Raw genomic sequence first — 21,350 nt, forward strand, 5'->3', positions numbered from 1 at the left:
ATGCAGCACTTACTGCCTCTGCTTATCAGTAAGTGTATAGCCATGAACTGACTTTGCTATCATTGCTGAGGCATTGGCTATGAAAAAGGGTACAAATGAAGAGTTCACATTCATCATAGAGGCTGCTGTAGGGGCGATAGGATTCTTAATGAGTCCTGATTTCTGTGCATTGTTAGGCATCACGGAAAAGGACAGTGCAGCCCAACTAGCACACTTTCAAACTGCTGTGACTTGGGCTGCTTTTGTACATGCTCTTATGCAGAGTAGAAATGCAGGTTCACAGATAATTTAAAAGGCTCTCCTAAAAAACTGCAAATTCTGGCAGTAGCTTATCAATGCTGTTTCCCATCCCATCTCTTTCCAGGTATTGTGTGATAAACTGGAACACTCTGTGTTCTCCTGAGGCGTTGTATAGACTAACAGAGCATGTTGGGGAAGAACATTTCTTGGGTACAGTGCACTGAAGTTCCTCAGATGCTGACTGGCTCCATTTTAGTTGGAATTGGATAAACATAAATGAATTCTACATCTGTTTTGGCAATATGACCTTGGAGGTAGCAGGGCCAGCAGTCTTCCTCCAGGATAAAATGTGGATCTGCTGCAGATGGAAGAAGGAAGGGTAGAATTGCTGGGTACTTAAGAATGTAGTGTCTGGTGCCTCATGCCCAAAGGCTGACAGATTAATCTTGTTTGTGTGCTCTTTCTGTACCATCCCAAGTGAGGCGTGCACATACATGTGCATGCATTCAGCAACACAAGGAGAAAATGATGGAAAATACTGGAGATACACAAGATCCACTGATTGTCTCCAAGAAAAACCTTGGCTTCATATGCATACATGCCAGCTTTTCCACTTAGTGACCTAATCCTTTAATTTTACTTAAAAAGTGAGGAACCCTCAAGTGACAATAAATCATTGTTGGCAGCTAGGCCAGAGATCTAGGGAGTATAAACGTTAAATTCTGCACCTTTTTTTTTTTTTTCTTTAGTTTCCTTCATCTTTTTCTTCTCTTGAACAAGTATCATCATGTCCCTTTTACTAAGCAAGTTTCTGTGGCATTTAGATCTGGCCAAGTTTTGTGATAGACTGGGATTATCAGAGATTATTCCCATAATCTCCTTTGAAAATCTCCGTTTCAGGAATTTACTCTAGCTTTCACCCATAAAATGATGGTTCTTGCACATCTCCACAGACATCGGTTTAAGTTAATTGGTTCCAATGTCCGATTTCTGTATGCTTTATATGCAGATGGGGAATCAGAGGCTACAGCAGAAGACTCACATTCACTTCCCACAGTGGCAAATTTAATAAATTCTGCCAGCTAGGTACAGTACCCCAGTTTGTTTGGCTTTCCAGACAGCTGGTGTTCCCAGAGGCCAGAAAATCTTGCCCTAGCAGCTAGGTCTGGAATTTGGGCTGCTATTTGTCTGTTGCTAGGTTAAGCCATCATTTCTAAACCAAAAGAACTTTCAACTCTGATATCTGTAATTTAATTTGAGTTGGTTTTAATCCTAATAGAGATGTGAGGAGGTTATATATACCTAATTATATATATAAAGGCTTTTAGCTCTTTTTTTTTCTTTTTAAAAAAATAAGCAGGTGGTGGTTTAGATTTTTTTTTTTTTTTTAAAAAACAGGAGATCAGGTCGATGATAATTTTTTCTATGGGGCTCTTGGGAATGGGGGGGGGATAAATAATAATTGATTAAGGGTGACAAATTAAAAAATCACAGTTCCTTCAAAAGTTAAATCTCTAGTTTTCATTTGCATTAAGACCCTGGAAATCCTAAGCAGAGTAACTTGAGTGCTAATGTGGAAGGAAATCACGCTAATATAATGGGTGACAAAAGTGGAAACTAGCACAGAGATCATGGGTGAGAGAATTCAGGATCAGTGGTCCTACTGCAGGTGTAGGGAGGAGAAATTCTAACCTGCTGGATGGCCAGAAGCCAGACATCTCAACTGTCAGCTAGCAATCCTCCCCTTTGTAGAAGAGATACTGCAGAAATACTGTTTGCTGTGTGAATTGGAATAGGATGCTGGAATATGTGCAGCACTACATACATAACTACAGTAATTTGTGTATGTGCATGCTAATAATTAGCACTGAGGTTCACAGATTTAAAGCACTGTTTTAAAGAACCTGTACTTGATGGAGATTTTTAGCTTTCTGCCTTGAGTACCTGCCATGTACCCAGCATTACTCTTTCAATGAATCCCTGTTTTTGATGGAGGCACATTTAGGTGAAGACTTCTGAGCTTCCAAAGGCCCACTTCCTTCTGGATCAGAACCCTTCTTCCCCATGCCTCCTACATTAATATGTCATTTCTTATTTCTGCAGTGCTCCGTGGATCTGCTAGCAGTCAAGCCAAGTCTAGCACATGGCCATTGGTCTGAGCAGAACTAGGTAAGGCCATGGGGGCTGTGCTCCCTGGCCCTCACCTCCTACTTTTCTGGTGGACTTTGTGGAGAGCTGGTAGGGAACATACTGCTCTCCTGAAGTTTCAGCATAGTTCTGCCTCAACTCTGTGGCCCTTCTGTATTCAGAGGCTCAATGGAGATAGACTCTTTTTGCCTAGAGAGCAGCTGAGTAACGAAAAATTAGAAAGTCCTTGTGGTGTTGTGTATCCCCATGCAGTTATTCCTTTTCCTTTTATGGAACAAGGTTGCTGTAATAGCATTTTTCATTGCAGGCGGAATTGGAAATACAGAAATAAATTATGGAGAACCAGGGTGTCTCCTGTCAGAATAAATATTTAATGAGAAACAAGGGTTGTGCTCATTCAGAGTCACAAGGACTGATACTTAATTTTAATGTATAAAATATATGCTTGGCCTTAAAAATGCAGACTGAACAGCCTTAAGGGCAAATGTGTATTAAGTCTGTGACAGCTGTCTCTGTGGGTGATGATAATGTAAAAATTTCTTTTTTTCCAAGTCATTGTAATTTACCCACCAATCAGTCAGGGAACGGAGGAATCTTAAAGTACTTACTCTCCAAAGCCATTCTTGGAGATGTGTGTTCTTTCTGTTTCCAGACTGTGTTCACGCTAACCGGCCTCTAAAGTACATCAGCTTTTTTTAACTCTTCCTAGCTCAGATTAAAAAAAAAAAAAAATCTGAATAATGATACATTGGTTTTTTTTAGTGTTGGAACAACATACAGAAATTATACAAAATGCGTCTGTTAGTGTGTACAGTCATGCTAGTTAACATGAATTAACTGGTGACTGTTATAAGTTACTTGCAACTTAGAAGTTATTTTCAAGTTAAAAGAGGAATGAGAGGCATGATCTCAGAGTTTGCAGCTCATCTTTCTAAGAACATGGGATGCTGAGGCGGGCTTGGGCTTTGTAAAGAAAGAGTTCTGGAACAATTACTTGTTCCTTTAGGCAACATGAGAGAGAGAATAAATCCTGGTCTCATTTTTCTTGCTGCTCACAACTCTTAAATATTTGTTCAATCTATCACAGTATCCAGGATGTCCCACACCTGTGTGACTTGTCATCTAAAGTGTGGGGTCCCTGCCCTGCAAGCTCACTTTGATCTCTCCTCATTCTGTTCCTCCTTCTCACCAAAAGCCTGTGCCTTTCTCTTCATAAGCCTCTGTCAAATATCTCTGAACCTTTGCCTGTTCTGAGGGTTTCTTACCTGCCTGAAGGTAAAGTCATTTGAAATAGTTTCCCTGTTCAAACTTCTATTTGGAATACCTATTAATTTTCCAAAGCACAGTCATTAAGGCTATAATAGCTAATGGTTGTTTTGTAAATGTCCTCGGACTGGAGAGATAAACATAACTGGGGCCTCTAAAGCATATGACTAACTCACTATGCGTTGATGCATTCAGTGGTTTATCCAGTCCATAACGCGGAGGTATAAATAGACTCTCAAATCATTGTGTAACAGTAGAATTGCCTACAATTTAGAATAGAGGACACTGGCAGTCTCCCAGTATGGCCACTAATGCATTTTGTGAACTTGGATGATCTGTCTGCCTCATTTTTTTTCATTTCTAAAATGGAAATAGTAGTATTTGCCTAGCTAACATTCACAGTGGAAAAACCTTTTTGAAATGCTTTCCAATTCACAGGTAAAATGATTGGCAGACAGAAATGTATTTAAATTATTACTGAAGAAAAATCTGAGGTCTTTTACATGAAAGGAGATTGTCATGTGTTTAAAATAAAACTAAGGGAGCAGACATACTATATTAAAAAAGTAGTTACAGACTTGTTCACAGCAGACTGTTAAGGACAAAAGTTATCATTATTTCTATGTCTAGGTCTCCCTTCATATGCTTCTGTTTAGATAAGAGCTGTAATACAATCTGTTCTCTTTCATTGTTTGGTTTATGCAGGCACAGGCTTGCTACAGGAGGTGGTATATCTAGTGAGTCAGGGAGCTGATCCAGATGAGATTGGACTAATGAATATAGATGAACAACTTCCAGTCCTAGAGTACCCTCAGCCTGGTCTGGACATCATCAAGGTACAATTTATTGCAAAGAAAGTCTTTCAGCATTTGGATATCTTTTTCCTCGGTTCCATATTTATCACTTCATTTCATCCTGTGTCCTTGTCCTTTTCATCACTGGACTTGCTCAGTTTGTTGGTATGATTCAGAGTATTATTGGGTTATTTTAAAATTGCTTTTATTAAGCTTTATTATACTCTATTTAATGCTTTAGATGTTTCTGCACGTCCTAAATATCTTGGCAGTGGGTTTTCTGAATAAAAGTTCCAGACCTCCCTTGCTTATGTAAACAGAAGCTGCCCAAATGAGGCAAATTTGCTTTGATCCCTTCCCTGAATTTGCGGAAGAGGAACTACAAATACAGAGATCTATGGATCTGTAGACCCACTGCTCTGAATTTACACGTCTAAATCCTTAAGAGACCCAGGATCTGTGGACCTACAGATGCTGTAGGTGTAGTTTGAGGAGTTTGGAATATTCTGCATGAAGTGACTTCCACACTGTGAAGAATCTCTCAGAGACTGGCATGGCATGTAAGTGTGATCGTGTCATTGCTGTAACTGCTTCTGATATAGGCATATCTTGGAATGACTAGGCGAAATACTGGGGTCCATCCTATAACAGCTACAGTGTTTGTTGAATTGCGCTAGCTAAGGCTGGCATGGATAGATTTAAGCTGCTTCTGGTCAACGACAACTGCAGCATCAGCTTACTTGAGGCTGAGAGTATTTAGGGGTCAGGGGTTGCTTTTCTTTTTCGTCTGTGTGACGCCTAGTCCAATGAGACCTCAGTGCTACCTTGATTCAAATAAGCAGTGGCAATAGTGAGAGATTTAGTTTGAGATTACACATTTTTACTTATACTGTGTGCTAGCAACTTGATCCAATGTGGATTTATGCAGTTTTTAACTACTGGAAGATGATATGTGTCATAAGACAATTTTGTCTCAAATTGTAGAAAAATACTCTGTTTGAAAGATGTTCACACACACAGATAAACCTTTGGATTGTTTAGACCTAATTTGGAGGATAAAATAAATTGCAAGAGTAAAATTTTGAAGTGAGGAAGTTAGGGGTAGGGTTTTCAGAGCTTCTAATATTTTTCAAGGAATTTTAGTGGACGCATCACTAGAAACAAAGTTAGTTTGATACTAAGAATCGTCAACTATTACACTCTTTTCCTTAGAAGGTCCTACAAATGGAAGTACTTTGAAAACAAAAGGGGAAAAAAAAACCCAATACATTATCCAGCCTTTTGATATTTAAAAAACAGATGTAACTCTCTGACCTAATTTCTAGACCCAGACCCCTATTAATTTAGGAAGTGAATTTGTGAATGTGAGTCAGTATAGTAAAGGGCTTCAAGTATGACAGTTCAGTACAGCTCAGGATGTGCCAAAAACTAATGCACTATAAGAAATGTTTGTCTGCTTTATTTTAGGAACTGACATCTCCTCGCCTCATAAAAAGCCACTTACCATATCGTTTTTTGCCTTCGGACCTCCATAATGGCAATTCAAAGGTAAAAAAGAAATAAAATCCTGTTTGCTTAACTATATTGGCAGCAGTTGTTTAAGTGCTTTGGAAAATGGGGTGGGGAAAAAGCTTTCGGTAAGGTGATTTTTTTTTTTCACCCTCATCATAGGTAATATACATGGCTCGCAACCCCAAAGACCTGGTGGTGTCTTATTACCAGTTTCACCGCTCCCTAAGGACCATGAGCTACAGAGGAACGTTTCAGGAGTTCTGCAGAAGGTTTATGAATGACAAGTGTAAGGAGCTGTTCTCTCTGCACACGCTGTTACACATTTATTTTCATCTCTGCATTCCTTCTGCAAGTACAGAAATGAACTGGATAAAGGTGCATTTGTTTTGCATATACAGCAAGGAGGTTGCTACAGATAGTGCTGCGTGGACTTATATTTGTCCATGCAAATAGTGCTGCGTGGACTTACATTTGTCCATGCAAACTATGGCCATGCTTTGTACGTAATTGCCTCACAGTATTTGACCCCATGGTCTCAGCAGTGTTCCACTTAGCTCAGGCAAAACTCTGGTCTACTCTTCTAAAATTCAGTTTGCAAGGTACCAGGTACCTTGTGAAAAGTGGTGAATACTCCCAGCATCATTTGATTTCAGTTGTACCTCACTGTTAGCTACTTCTCAGGAGCCTTTCTGTTCTTCAAGTTTTTGTTGTGTGTTTTTAATACTTTTATTTCATCCAAAACCTCAAGTTTGTCCCTTGCAAGATACCAGTTAACACAAAAAAATCTCTAGTTTGCATGAGTTTGATCTGGAGTACATCAGTAAGTTGAAGTGAGCCCTTGTAAGAAAGCAGTTGCAGGCTGCTACTGTCTGAAAAATACACGTCTATAATGAGAATATAATAATCTACTTTACGGCAACTCATCAGCTGCTCACCCAGTAACTCCTTTGAACGAGGGCTGTTTCATGACACACCCACCCACTGTGTTCCTACTCAGTCTGCACTGTCTTAAGTAGCTCCATTGCACTAGCTCTGTAAACTTACAGGGAGGGCAAGCCCTGTGTTCTCACATAACTGGCTGCCACTGGGCTGTTTGCCAATAGATTGTCACACTTTCTAGCTAGGAAGAGAAAATTTTTTTACTGCCTTCTATTTCTCTACAAAATCTTCTCTATGATACTTTAATGTGACACTAAGAATTCACCAGGTACCTTGTGCTCTGAGAGCAGAACCTCCTCTAGATCCAGTGCAGCAAACTTTCCTTCAACCTGGAATTCGGAGGAGTTGATGCTAAAGGAGCTGTATAATACTAAAGGGAAGAAAAAAGTAAAAGCCTGCCAGTGGAAGTTATTTAACAGGCCTTAAAAACCTTTGCTACTTTCTCCTGCAAGTTTGTGCAGGGAGGGTAAATGCTCACCTTCCATTCCAAGCCCACCTTCAGCTTTTTCTTTTGCATTCTCTGCGAATGCGATGTTTGTCTGTAGCCCATGATTAGGAACTTCTAGACTGGAGACATATGAAAGACACACTAGAAGGTCTTCTAAGATAGGAGGAAGGTTCTGTATTCTTTTTCATATAAGTATCCCAAGAGTTATTTATATCTTCATCTTGTACCAGCTACCTGATTTATCACAACCTTCCAGAGTCAATAAAACATCACAGCATGTCAGAACATAGGTAAACTCTGCTAACATAATCTTAATGGATTCTTGCCCTGTACCATTAAGAGCATCTAGGAACACTTTTTGCCTGACTGATGTGTTAGTTTCACGCGTGAATTTCATTAGGGGTGTATGGAATGGCAATAACAAAAATGAAATTTTTCCAATACCTTTATGAAAATTAAAAATGAGTCAGCCAGTTAAAATAATTTTCCTGTGAAACTGACCTCTTTGTCCATTGGAAATGTTCCAGTTACCAAAATTAAACAATTCTTTTTCAAAGGGAAAATGTGGCTTCAAAATACAAAACTAAAGCTTTGTATTTTTCTATAGCTGCTTTACTGAAAAGATAAAGTTGACCAAAAAAACAATGGGAAAGAAAGTGAAAAACTGCTCACCATATTTGCTTAACTCCTGCCTTGATTATCTGAAGTACTTTGGGGGAACTTACTACTGGTAACAAAGAAACATGCAGAACGTGTTTCCCTTTGGGTTGTCTTTCTGGTAATATTGGCAGCAAAAGACATTCTCTAATTAATACCAGTGTCTGAACCTCAGCTAGACACACATAAATTGACTGAAATCGGTACAAATGCGGACTTTATCAGAGAAGTGAAAAGCAAAGGAGGAAAGTTTTGGGGGGAGGGTTAAGACTTCCAGTAACCACTGCCTCAGCAGTGTTGGGAGCACAGGCTCTCCCATCGTAGCACCTCAGCTTCTCTTCAAGTCCTAAACCCCACACAGCAGATATGGGGAACTGAAGACAAGCTGCTGGTGGCATGCAGGAGGTAGGAGGCAGATGCCGTTCATCACTGGCAACCCTGCACGGTGGGCCTGCTCACAACTTGTGATATATGGGAAGTACCCCATCACATCATGGTAAGCTTTTCGGGGCACTCAACACCTCATGGGCATCTGGTTGTAGTCTGGATTTATTGCATAACTGAGATAACTGATAAAAGTATAACGGAAACTGTTCTGGCATATCTACAGAAGTTGTGTGGAAGTGTTCAGAAAATAACAATAGAAGAGAATAGGTCTTAGATTTTAGGGGGGGGGGGGGATGACACACGACACACAAAAGATGTAATGATAAATAGAATATTCTGTCAGTACATCCTACGTGTTTTGGGAATGACCATGAAGCATTTTTATAGGTCTGTTTCCTCAGTCCTCCTTTAATTAAGAAAGGACAATGGTTGTTAGCAATTCTTGGTCTGTAACAGAGGATGCTCTATGGAATTTCCACAGATGCTGTATCTAGCTTCTCAGTGAAGGAAGCTGCAGTGTGATATGTTAACTGCAGGAATTCACACAGGTTGGAGCCACTGGAAATTTGCCTTCTGCAAAGCTGTCTGTGTTATTTTTATTTTGGCTCAACTTCTGTTCAAGAGTCAGGTGTTATTAATACTGAGCTCCAAGAGGTCCATCATGAAATATGGTGGCATTTTCAGTTGAACATTTTATCTTCATGGTAAGTTAGTTCTTTTGAATATTCCAAACTGATAGGAAAAACTCTTTTTTAATTAAGTTCCTTGCTGTGCCTGGCAGTGGGTCAAAACCAGACACTGTTCTCCTGGGGCTATGAATGACTCCAGTGAATTTTTTTTCTCCTTTTTTTTGTCCTTTTTCAAAAGGGCTTAATAACAAAAGTGTTCATTTTCCTCATGCCAATCATAATGTCTTTGTAGTAGGATATGGTTCGTGGTTTGAACATGTGCAAGAGTTCTGGGAACATCACATGGATGCCAATGTACTTTTTCTCAAGTATGAAGATATGCATAAGGTAGGTTAGATGTAGCGAAAAGGTATTTTAATAACATTTAGCATTGTAGTGTTTAAAATACATAAAGTACAAAATTTGCTTCTTATGTCCGTATTTGGGCTTCCTAATGTCTGATACCATTTTTAAAGCACTGGCATTCAATAGCTTCTGTGGACTTTCAGCACTTTCATAAGCCTAGTAATTTACTCAGGAATCTGCCTGCATCCATAGGCACTGAACTACTCACAGAGAAGGTAAAGACGAGTAACTGTTCAGTGCTTGCTACACTCAGCCCTGGGCATTCATTTAAAAGAAATGTCTTGCTGTGTGTGCTGTATCAATGAGAAAAAGTATATCATTAGGGTTTTGTCCTATATATTTGGCACTTACTCTGATTATTTGGTTGTTCTTACTGTCTTAGGTGAAACAATGTTGAAAACAATTAGGGATGATCGTGTAGCATAAGGGGAACATAATTATTGGGTCCTTACAGTATGCTGGCTAATAAATCCACTTTATTTTTAATCAGATGTTTAGTGGATATACTACATAGAACATTGGTTTCCATTTCCTATTGCAATAATGTATTTTTGAGAATTAATGAAAATACGTCAAAATGTTTATTTGACTGGAAAATTAATGCAAGCATAGGAAAAACCCAGCTCCTATCTCTAAACCTACAAAAAGGCAAAATCGGGGCAGAACTCAATAAAGCTGAATAAATTTATAATTTCAGCTTTACTGAGCATTCTGATGGAGTGGGATGCTAAAAGAAGATGTAATACAACCAGAATAATTAAAGTTTAGTAGAAATGATTTCAAACCCATGGTTTTGAATAATGGTATATTCCTAGCTGTGCTCACTGATGGATGCTGCTGAAAGCTGGTGGCCTCACAGTATCTTTCTGCTTCCTGATAAACATTGCTGTTTTGTCCTTGCAACTCCAGAAGTCTTACTCATACGGAGGAACCCTGGAGTTCTGGATATATAAATGAATGGCTGCTTATGCTTAGAGGCCACCTCACTGGATCCTTTCCATCTACAGGAATGCAGTCCCAGAAGCTAACAATGAAGGAAGGGCTGTTCTAACATTTGTAGTCATTTATTTTACCAAGATCAAAATCAAAGTAACTTTTAATTTCTCCAAAATACACTCGTATTCCAAAGTGATCAGTTAAGGGTGTGGTGTTGCCTCAAGTGGGAAGCATCACACTCGCTTTGCAGTTCCCTGTTCTAATATTTGAAGAAGTGAGCTTACGTGACCATGTTCTCTGCTGACCTGTCTTACCCTAATTACTTGGAATGTGTTTATTTTCAGTGAATTGGAAGGTGGCAAAATTATAAGACAGTGGTGTTTTTACAACTTCTGCATTTGTATTTTTCACACTCATCAGGATATAACTTATTTTGAAATATTTCAACTCATTAAAAAAAGGTCATTTAAAATATTGTGAAATAAACTATTTTTAAATACTCTCTTACAGGACCTAGCAACAATGGTTGAGCAACTGGTGAGGTTCTTAGGAGTTTCTTATGACAAAGCACAGTTGGAATCCATGGTGGAACACTGCCATCAACTCATTGATCAGTGCTGTAACGCAGAAGCACTTCCCGTTGGCAGGGGTATGTTTAAAACCCACAGTAAAACTTTTGTTGTGGAAGTTGCAAGAAGCAACTGGCAACTTAGTAACCTCCAGGATGCATTAAGATGTTGGCAAAATATTGCTATGTAAATGATGGGAGGAAACTGACTGTTGGTGCAATTTTGGGGTTTTGTTTGTTCTGAAATAAAGTTAGGTAGAACTGACTAAAAAGGATGGAAACATCCAAGATATTCAACACCATGCAAAGCACTCTGTTAGAGAGTCTTTGGCTTACTTCAACGGATTGAGGTATTCATGCTGAGAAGACTGCACTTTGACCTTTGGCATGTCAAAGCCCACACAATTTCATACAGTTTATCCTGGCCTAAGCCCTTGTGTTTAAGTATATCAGATTTTCTAGAATAGCAGATAATTCTAATTTGAAGGCATCACATGACAAGGAGCTGTAGGTTTCCTTATAAGCTTTTTCTTTTCATTGTCTGCCTCAGCTGTTTAAAATATATTTAGCTTCTAGATGTTTATTCTGGTGAGGTCTTTCTCTAGGAACCTGAAGTGCCCTTTAAACTGCTGATACATCTGTCCTTTGATAATGTCAAGAAATCAAGTCCTTTCTCAGTCTTCCTTCTGATAAGCATAAAAGAGTGACCTCAGTAAGTCTCCCTCAAATTATTTTCTGCTTTACAGCACTTAACAGTTCTTTTAAAAAATGAGGGCATAAAATCAAGATGAATTCCTATGTCAGCTTCACAAATGCCTTATCCAGACATAAAATCACTTTATGCACTGATTTAATCCAGTTTTAACTAGAACCTTCTCTCCCCATCTCCCTTGTTTGTCCATCCATGGCCACGTTAGCACTTTTTGCTACACCGTCATACATCAAGCATGTGTCGTTTATCATGACCACAAAGTCTTTTCAGAGGAATTAATTTGCAGGTTCCTGTCCCTTGCTTGGGGAGCATGACCTGAGTACTTTGTTCTTAGGTTTCTGTGTAGGAGCCCTTTCCATACTACCTCTCTCAGCCAACCTTCTTGTTATCTGCAGATTTTATCAGCTGTAATTTTTATAATTATTTTCAAATCTCTGATAAAAATACTGAACATCATCAGTCCTTCTTGATTACTAATTTTGAGTTAGCCGGTTGTTTATTCATTATCACGCATTTTGTTGTCATTATATAGTTCTATTAAAAAAAACACTAAAATCACATGCCTCACAAAAGTCTATTGCATCTTTGCATTCACCTTTAATCAGGCAAACTTCAACCTTACCAACACTCAGTCACGTTTGTTTGAGAGCAAGTTTGCTTTCCCATGAAAGCAGGTTCACTGGTATTCTATACTACCTGTGCGTCTTTCTTGGCAGAGCCTTATGCCAGTGTTCCATTACTCAGCTCAGACTATCGTCAGAGTAACTGACCCAGGATAACTCATCCTGTTTGTATGTTGGCACAAACATTTCACAATGTCATACTTGGAAAAAAGCCATTGCTCACACCTCCTTGCTTTTATCTGTGACTTTGCACACCTGGTATGGAAAAGCTCTTAGGACGTTATGTAGGGGCTATACGCTCCAGCTATTATAGTAGGACCTGGAAACCAGATGCCTATGGGCAGTTCACTGTCATAACTGTGATATGGTACCTCTTTTTGCCCTAGTTCACTTATGTTCTGGTAAATGATGACTTCTTGAAATAAATATCTCAAGTTTGCTGGCTTGAGGTAAAATTCCAGTGAAGACAAAGGAGTTCGTAGTTTCACTGAAAGACCTAATATATTCCCGATAGTTTCTGGTAGAGTCTCCACTGAATGGTGTGCTTTCCTGCTTAGTTATCTTGCTTTCAACTCCCATCCTACCCTCCCCTTACTACTTCAAACTGAAAATTCAGCATGCAATACAACTTGTATCTTGTGTGAAAACAGCAGACCATCTCATTTGCAGTAGGATTTTACAGCACGTTGCCGAACTGATTACCAACCCACTTCTCAGCTATGAAGACAAGATCACAAAATGATGAGTCTGGCAAGACATCCTGAGGGCCTTGATTAAAGTGTTCTGTGTCGGTGCAAGACTTTACAAACAACAGAGCTGCGTTCTCCTCTGTTGACTTGCATGAAGTAACAGAAAACCTGAGGTTTGTTCCCCACCTCCACGATCTGGAGATCTGTGGGGCAGCAGCACTGCCACATGCTATGCACAGCCCAAATCCCCACTCCTTGTCCACTGAAAGCCAGAAAGGCAGTTGCGAAAGAAAGGTGGGGTTGTAATACAAGAGAAAAGAGAACAGAGCTGTGGGCGAGACCTTCCACAGGCAGAAAGGTCAAATACTGTCTCTGCTGGCCAATGCATTTCCATCCAGACAAACAGGGTGATGCCCACTTTTGCTGCATGCACCGCTCCGTACGCGGTGTTAAGTGTTCATTGTTCTGTAGTAGAGCCTGCAAACCCCCAGTCAAGGGTCAGAGCCTCTTGTTTATAGCATCTACAATCTTTCAAAAAGAAGCCTCCAATTTGTAATAGAGAAGGAAGGGAGCTACAGCAGTTAATGTAATATTTTTGTCATTTGTTCACTGTGTGCTTTTTATTAAAAATATCCTTATTTTGAATTTCTTCTGTTCGCTGTCTCTGGCTTTTACAATATTTTGTTACTTCAGAATGCAGCTTCATTAACAGTGCTTTGTTCCTTCTCTGTTCGTTTCTGTGACAAAGAATGGTGGCAATAACATGACAGCTTATTGTAATTTGTTTCAAATATTTTTAATTTGTCATTAGTTACATTTACTTTATTATTTTGCTTTATTTTAGTTCTTCATTTTTTTTCTTTTAGCACATTGATCTTTACTCTGAAGATAACCCTGAGCTGCTGTGAAAGCAGAACAATGATTAGATATGTTACTTATATTTGACTCTTATCACATCATAATTTACACAGTTGCATGATTCAAATCATAAACCAGGTGGGTGACTTTTTGACAAGCTATCAATTCATATGGTAAAAAAAAAAAATGTTACAAATAATCCACCGCATATGTCCTTTATAAAACTTGTCATTTGTCAATACATATTGTTAGGGAGATACAGAAATAAAAGGCTTATCTTTGCCAAGCAGAGGAAGAAAATGTTTTATTATCATTTTGAAAGAGAAATACAGGCTTTTATGCTGTACTTTATGCAATTATAGTTGCCAGAGCAAAATTGAAATCAGTATCAGATGTTTGTGATTACAAGCATTTTTTTAATTTTTTTTTTTTTGGAAACAGGAGAAATTTGATGAAAACAATAAATGATGCATTTTCAGTCAGTTTCAGGTTCTTTTGATCTTTGGATCCTGAAAACAAACCAGAACCCTATCATAGCTTCAGGAGTTGCAGGAAAATCCTGATTTCATAAAACGGCCCTTGCCACACATACTACACCATCATGTTAATATGTAATTTGTACATGTTTCAGACAGTTTTGTCTTTGGACTCAGTTACAGAGTTGCTGCATAAAAGCAATGGTAATTAAATTAAATGCGTATTCTTCTTATGCATCAAATGCATAATTAAGCTCCCTGCATGTAGTTTTGTTCTTGCTGTTATGATTAAACTCTCTGGTAGCAGAGTCCCAATTCTCCTTTCATTTATTTCAGTTGAACAAGCCTGGATTTTGTCTTTATTTATATCCAATATAAATGAGAAGAGAATTGGGCCTCTCAGTCTTGTTACTGCATGGGACTTAATCACCAACAAGTAATCCAGCTGACTTTGAGTTAAATAAATTTTGGACTGTAGTGAAACAGTGGTTAAGGGGGCTGCAGCCTTTGGTGGGTTCAGCAGCGTCATCAGGTTATGTTACTGGTTGGGTTCAGTAAAGTAGAAGAATGCTCCGTACAAGGAAAAAGTGTTCAGTGTCCATATTGCATCCACCAAAAGCTTCCTATTCTTCATGTACAAAATTAAAATTTAAATGGCACAAACTGGGTGCATGGCACTTGTTCTCTTCTATTGATATAATCTAGGCACTCATATTTAACAAATAATTCTCTCCATATTGAGAAATGTAAATTCATCTGCTGAACTTACCTTTAAACATAAAATAATAGAAATTAGTAATGATAATACTACATCTCAATAATCAGAATTCAATAATCAATCAGTTTAATACTCTGCATTCCATGTACCTTTTGGATAGTTCTCTAACCAGCGTATGCTGAAGGCACAGTAATTTTGAAACGTATTGTTGTTAGCTGTTGGAATTATTAAACAGCCATAGTTTGCACTGAAACCAGAAATCCACTTTTAATTGAATACCCAAGCCAAAATCTGTATTCTTTTCTAATTAAGGCTAGAGCAAAATATCACAAAAATCTGAATTCTTCCTGTACAACACTCGCCTGGTGCAGATGACAAGGTGTATGGTTCTTATTTTAAGGCTTTGCAAGGGTTGTAGCAGGGGAATTGGGCAAGACAATGGACAGCCTTAGGTCTCATTGAGCTTTCAGTGAAAGCTGAGACTGATTAGCATCTCACAGATGATACTTGGTGCCCTGCACAATTAGACTGTAGATATTTGGTGTCCTGTTATGTCCACTCTGACTTGTGTTCCTTCTCTGTGTTTCAGGACGAGTTGGGCTATGGAAAGACATCTTCACTGTTTCAATGAATGAGAAATTTGATTTAGTTTATAAACAGAAGATGGGAAAATGTGACCTCACATTTGATTTTTATTTATAAAAAGTGCATGCATATGATATCCAAATATAGCTAGAAGTGCTTTATGCATTCATTTATTACCTGCTGGACAAACTACTGTAGCTATTATGTGTAACAAGATTTAAAGAAAGAAAAACAATCTAAGTAAACCATATCAGATACAATTATCTTTGATCCTAAACAGCTGTTTATCTTCTAGTATTTTAATCCTTTGTCCACATGCAAGAACTTCCTAGACAATACTAGAATATGCAGCTGTTATGGAATGTATTATATACGTATAAGGTATGTATCATATATGCAACTAGAATGTACACTTTTTCAGCCCCACATTGATTATTTAATGTGTTTTATAAAAGCTTTTCACTAGAACCTAAATAAACGGCCGTAAACCAAATAAAAAATTATTTCAGAGGGAAACAACAGGCCAAAACTTGTATGCTTAGAATGATCTCAGGGGTTAATCGTCACATTTATTTTTATAGCAGGTATATCAAGTATAAATAAATCCCATTCCAAAATAGTAACTGATCAAAGTGGGGTTCACATTAGGTTCTGCACACCCTTATCTGTATAATTTGAGTAGGTTCTGTGCAGTGGCATACTCTGCAAGACAGGCCTTGTTATGAAATACAGCTGTGATTGTCACTCCAATTCCAAAACCCACCCGTTCTTTCATGGATGACAGCACATAGCTGTCTGCTGATGGATGAAGTTCAGCTCCATGATGAAGGTCAGCAAACAGAAGCTTCTTAAGCCCCCAACTCTCATTCAGTCCCTCAAAATGGGGCTTAAAGGCATCTGGTGCAGGGTCTTTCTTGAGGAATCAGAGTCTCTGACCCATATTGCTTTCCTGTGTAGATGTGAATTTCACCGTTAGATACAGTAAGAGAAGATAAGGTGCTGGATATCCTCTAGTTCCACTAGAAGTTAAGGGCACTCAGCACTGTTTACAGTTTGTGCTACTGGACTCCAGCACACCTAAGTGGAAGATGAATATACATGCCAGTGTAAGCAGGCAGAGGAAACGGCAGCATGGAAGGAAGAGAGTTTAAAACTATGCCACCAGGTGGGAGTATTGCACAAATATTCATGCAGAGTACAGTTTCACTAATTGTTAGCCATGACTGATCTGGATTATAATCAGGATTCAAGTTTATTTCTGTATGGTTTTTTTGTTCTCTATGACAGGTACACAAACGGCCTGAAGCAGGCTACTATGACTATAAAACTCTCCAGAATTATTTTATTGTTCCGTTAGATAATGACATCTATGCTTTCTAGGTTCTCAGCTGCAGGAGGCCCATTTTTGCTAGTCAAATATTCAGGCTCACCAAAAGCTGTGAGGAAGGACTAGCAGATTTTTAGTGTTTCAGTTCTGTTGGGAAACTAACTGTCAGTTCAGCAACTGGCAAGTGGTGTAGCATGATGTGGCTTGACAGCACTTTTCCTTGTATATTTGTGAGTGAAAATGCTTTCAGTGAAATTTTATTTCTATTTTTATATTTTTAGTACTGTATGAATATTAAGCACTACACATTATACTTCTGTGCTTGCTTGCTTATTGAATAAAAGATGTGTTCCATGCCTTGTGGTTTGCTCATTTTCTAGACCTCCTACTCAGGCCAGGTAGTCTTAGTACAAGCCAGAGATCCTCTCCCATACCCACAGCCCCTAACCCCAGAAAGACGGCATCAGCTCAACCACCATCTGATCCGATGAGCTGTCTCTGACAGTGGCCCGTAACGAACGCCTGTGCAAGGGTACAACAGAAAGCACAGGACTCGCTGAGCATCGTTGTGTTTAATAGCCCTCCACAGGGTTTTCTTCCCTTCGTGCTGGTATTGACAGCATCCCATGGCAATGAGTTCTTCGTCTAAATATACACTGTATGGAAAAGGACTCGTTTGCTTAGAGCCTGCCACCAGATAGTGTCATTTGGTGTTCCTTTGTTTTTGCATTATGACAGATGATACACAGTCACTGCTCAATCCACGCAAGATTTTACACGCTTTTATCTTCCAGTTCTCGGGCAACTCCATGCTGAGGAGTCCTACTCGTCGCTGTCATACAGGAGACCAAAACCCACAAACTACAACAAGCTGCAAGAAGACAGGAGTAGAGTTCCTTCTTGCTACAGAGGAAGATAAAATCTCCCCACAGTTCCTGCAGATTAGAGTCAGAAGAAAATTTAATTAGCACCAAAAATCTACTTAAGTCACTTAATCCTGAGGACATATGAGCAATACATCCTTACCAGCTGCCACTAAGTTAGCATGCTAGTGAGATGTATCATGGTTATGCAGCTGGTAGCCCATTTAGGGATACAAACCTGCAAGACATGGGGAGGATTTGGATGGCTTCGTTGCAGTGGTATCTCAGATCACCAACCAGCAACCCCGTTTCCTCTAAAGCACTGAGTACCCTCAACGTTAGTTCAAACCAGCCATCGCTGGCCACGTTCCTTCACAGATATAGCAAAGACACCACCTCCCTGGATCAAGCAGGCGCACATCAGGCAGCACTCGAAAGGCCTTAGCCGTAAGGCCCCCAGAAAGCCCCAGGGCTGTGCTGAGCAGCGCTGTGGCTCCTGGCTACCCACCCCTGCAGCTTCAGTCGGTGGGGTGTCCCAAATGCCAGCAGCATGAAGTGTCTCGCCTCAGCCAGCCCCCTCCAAAGCGTTAACGTGAAGGAACTGAGGGGGAACTAATCTAGATAAGAAGTTTTTGCACACTTTTGTATATAAAAGGTTTAAGTGTTCATTGCAGTGAAGCTGGGCAGTAAAGAGGAAAGACAAGAAAGCTAATGAGTAACCATTAAAGATTCTCAGCACTTTTGTATAAGCATCACAACACAACATGGCACCAATAGTTCTGGCAATAATTATAGAGACTGAGTCACTTGCTTGAGTCACCGTTATTATAAGCCATTCAGTCTTGCCTGGGCTATAAATAACGCCACTCAGTAGCGACCAGCAAAGGTTTAGAGGAAGGATTAAGGAACAGCATTTGCCTCTCCAGTCAAGAGAAAAAGGCTAAAGAGAGATTCAGCTGAATCAAATAATATTAACAAAAAAATCCCAAACCCAGTGACCACACTGGGAAGGCCACAGTACAGAAAAGATGATATCTAATCTCACAGCATCCTCAGCTGCCAGTGTGCTCACTACGTAATCCATTTGATTTCTTTACTGCAGGATCTGCAGACGGGTGTCCTCTAGTGTTTGAATTATAAAACATACGCAGATGAGTATTTCCTGCTACCTGTCATGGTGTGTATCACACAGATAGCACGGAAATAATTGCAACCAATAATCGGCTTCATTCTGGCAATGGAAAGGGAGTCTGCAAAAAGGAACACCTTCATTTAAAAATAAAACTTACCCAGATTTTGGCATAATGAGGTTTAGACCTCAAGTGCCCAGTCATACTCCAGTAAAAACTGCTGTTCTATCTTCAGGGAGTGGCAAGGAAGTCAACAACGCTGATGCCACTCCGTCCCGGCCTATCTGCGTATAAATCACCCCTCTGAAAGATGGGAGAGCGATGGCAAATTCTGCAGGCAGACTGGAACAATGCCTCTTCCCAGATCTCAGGCTTGAATCGTACATGGGCGCACTAACATCCAGTGTCCTTCTGAAAACGTCCGAGTTGTGTGGTCTTTAAAAATGAATGCGAGAAAAGTTTACAAAAATGCGGGGCAATTTTCTGTACTTGAGGACCCCAACGTGTGGGAATTACTATTAGCAGCGTAGGACTCCTAACCATAAACTGGTTTTAGAAACAGTGAAGCTGTTCACACCAGTCAAATAGAGAAAGGAGAAGCCTTTGTACTCCCCGCTAATGCAGGAAGCTAAATGAGGTTCCTTTGGTAAGCTGTGCTGCGCCAGTATAATTTTTCTGGATTTTGCCACCTCATCGATGATTAAAATTGTAAAGCCACGCAACAACTTTTGCTGGAGTTCTCACTGTGCACAGATGACAGGCCCTGGCAATGCACGCTAGAGTAGCTTTAGAAGCTACCACCTCCAGCTGTCCACCCTGCCTCTCTGCCAGAAATGGCCACCGTGGAGGAAAGACAGCAGAAGCAAATGTGTGCTGGCTCCTCAGCTGCTGTAATTTACAGGCTAACGTATTAACTTAAACTGATATAGATGGTGTTTCAGATAACAGGCTGATTTGTGAAATGCAGCTGCAAGGAGCAAGCGTGTCCTCGGGTGCTGCCCTGGCTTGGAGGTGATCTCCCAAGTCCTTGTCCGAGACCTTCTGAAAGAGCTCTGCAATCGGCTGAATGCAGTCTCTACTTGGGAACGGCCTGTTTCACATACGGGCCGGGTGTCACCTGTGAAAGATGGTCTATAAAGATGGAATTGTGTCCTTCAGCAAGACGGGGAGACAGATGCACACTGCCACATGGAGTGAATTAACTAAAACCCACTTTTGGAAGGAATATTGTTTTGTAGGAGGGAGTGCTGCAGTAAGACATGGTGTGTGACAGCATGCAAGATGCAGAAAGAACAGTAACGTAATGGCAGCTGACTGCTCAGACCGATTCCAATCACAACCACTAATGTGCCGACTTGCCTGATATGTGTGGTACGAGTGATATTCAAAGTAACTGCCACCCAGACATTAAATCCACTGTCACCATCTCTGTCACACACTCAGCTTTTGCCAGAACTGAACATAAGATGACAATTTAATCCTCACACGTAGATAACAGTAACACACAGCTGGTGTAACAGTGTGCTAAGACTTCAGCCCTCGCAGGCCTTACATCTGCTTTCTTACGGCTTTGGAAAAGAGTCACCCATAAAATATGCGACAGCTCTAAGAACTCAGCACGAGTGAACCAATTAGAACAAAACGGGAACCAAGGAAAATGTTTAGATTTCAAGCTCCACTGGGAAGACAGTATTTTATTTTTGCCTATACATCACATAATCAGATGGCTAGGGCTTAATAAATATATAAAAATTTACCAGAGGAAACAAAGGTGATGATGAATATTCCCTACTCGATGCTTGCACCACACCAGATTTTAACTAACTTTTCCCAGGTTATTCGTGTACCACTCTTGTTTGCACCTTAATTGTTTCTGGTGCTGCAAACCCTCCCAAAAAGGCAGTTCTAACCCTACTGAGACAGATAATCCTGGAAATACTGCAAGAGACACTCAGTTCCTGGGATTGCCACCACTCCATAGTTGGGAGGATTTAAACCCAGAGAGGAAGACCCATAGTGGGTTTCCAGTTCAGTTCTTTAACCACCCTGCTTCAGCCACACACGCTTAGGGGTCGGTCTCTCTTAACAGCCAGACCCTTTTGGACATGTTCATTGTTCCCTCAGTAAACCCCAGTGAGATTAGAGACTAAAACTAGTTCTGACTTTGTTTTTATTATTACAGATCTATGTAAGCCTGTGTATTCTAAACAGGATGAAAAAGGAATATAAACAAAAAATATTATATGGGCCAATTCAAACTGTAAACATTTGGGTTTTAACCATGCAAGTATGGATCATTTGGTCACTTTTTTACTCAGTAATCTGGGGCAATTTACATGAAGTCTTTGAAATGAAAAAATAATTTCAAAACTATTCTCATGTTTTTCTAGCAATAGCTATGATGCTATGTACAGCCATTACATTCCTGCAATCTTACATA

The 21,350-nt window shown here is 39.8% G+C and overlaps 1 protein-coding gene across 1 annotated transcript in view; it reads left to right on the top strand.

Annotated features, from left to right (window-relative positions):
• SULT4A1 (sulfotransferase family 4A member 1) overlaps positions 1–16,912 on the top strand; it is a gene marked incomplete at its 5' end in the record, with an annotated part of 29,626 nt that extends 12,714 nt beyond the window's left edge. Inside the window, 6 exons of the mRNA XM_082309149.1 lie at positions 4,360–4,490; positions 5,916–5,996; positions 6,120–6,246; positions 9,313–9,407; positions 10,872–11,010; positions 15,595–16,912. Coding sequence (XP_082165275.1) covers positions 4,360–4,490; positions 5,916–5,996; positions 6,120–6,246; positions 9,313–9,407; positions 10,872–11,010; positions 15,595–15,707 — 686 coding nt within the window. The 3' untranslated portion in view covers positions 15,708–16,912. The remainder of the gene's footprint in view (positions 1–4,359; positions 4,491–5,915; positions 5,997–6,119; positions 6,247–9,312; positions 9,408–10,871; positions 11,011–15,594) is intronic.
• Between the last annotated feature and the right edge of the window lie 4,438 nt (positions 16,913–21,350).

Source organism: Platalea leucorodia (assembly GCF_965183815.1).
Source record: "Platalea leucorodia genome assembly, chromosome: 4".
In the NCBI taxonomy this organism is placed as follows: Eukaryota; Metazoa; Chordata; class Aves; order Pelecaniformes; family Threskiornithidae; genus Platalea; species Platalea leucorodia.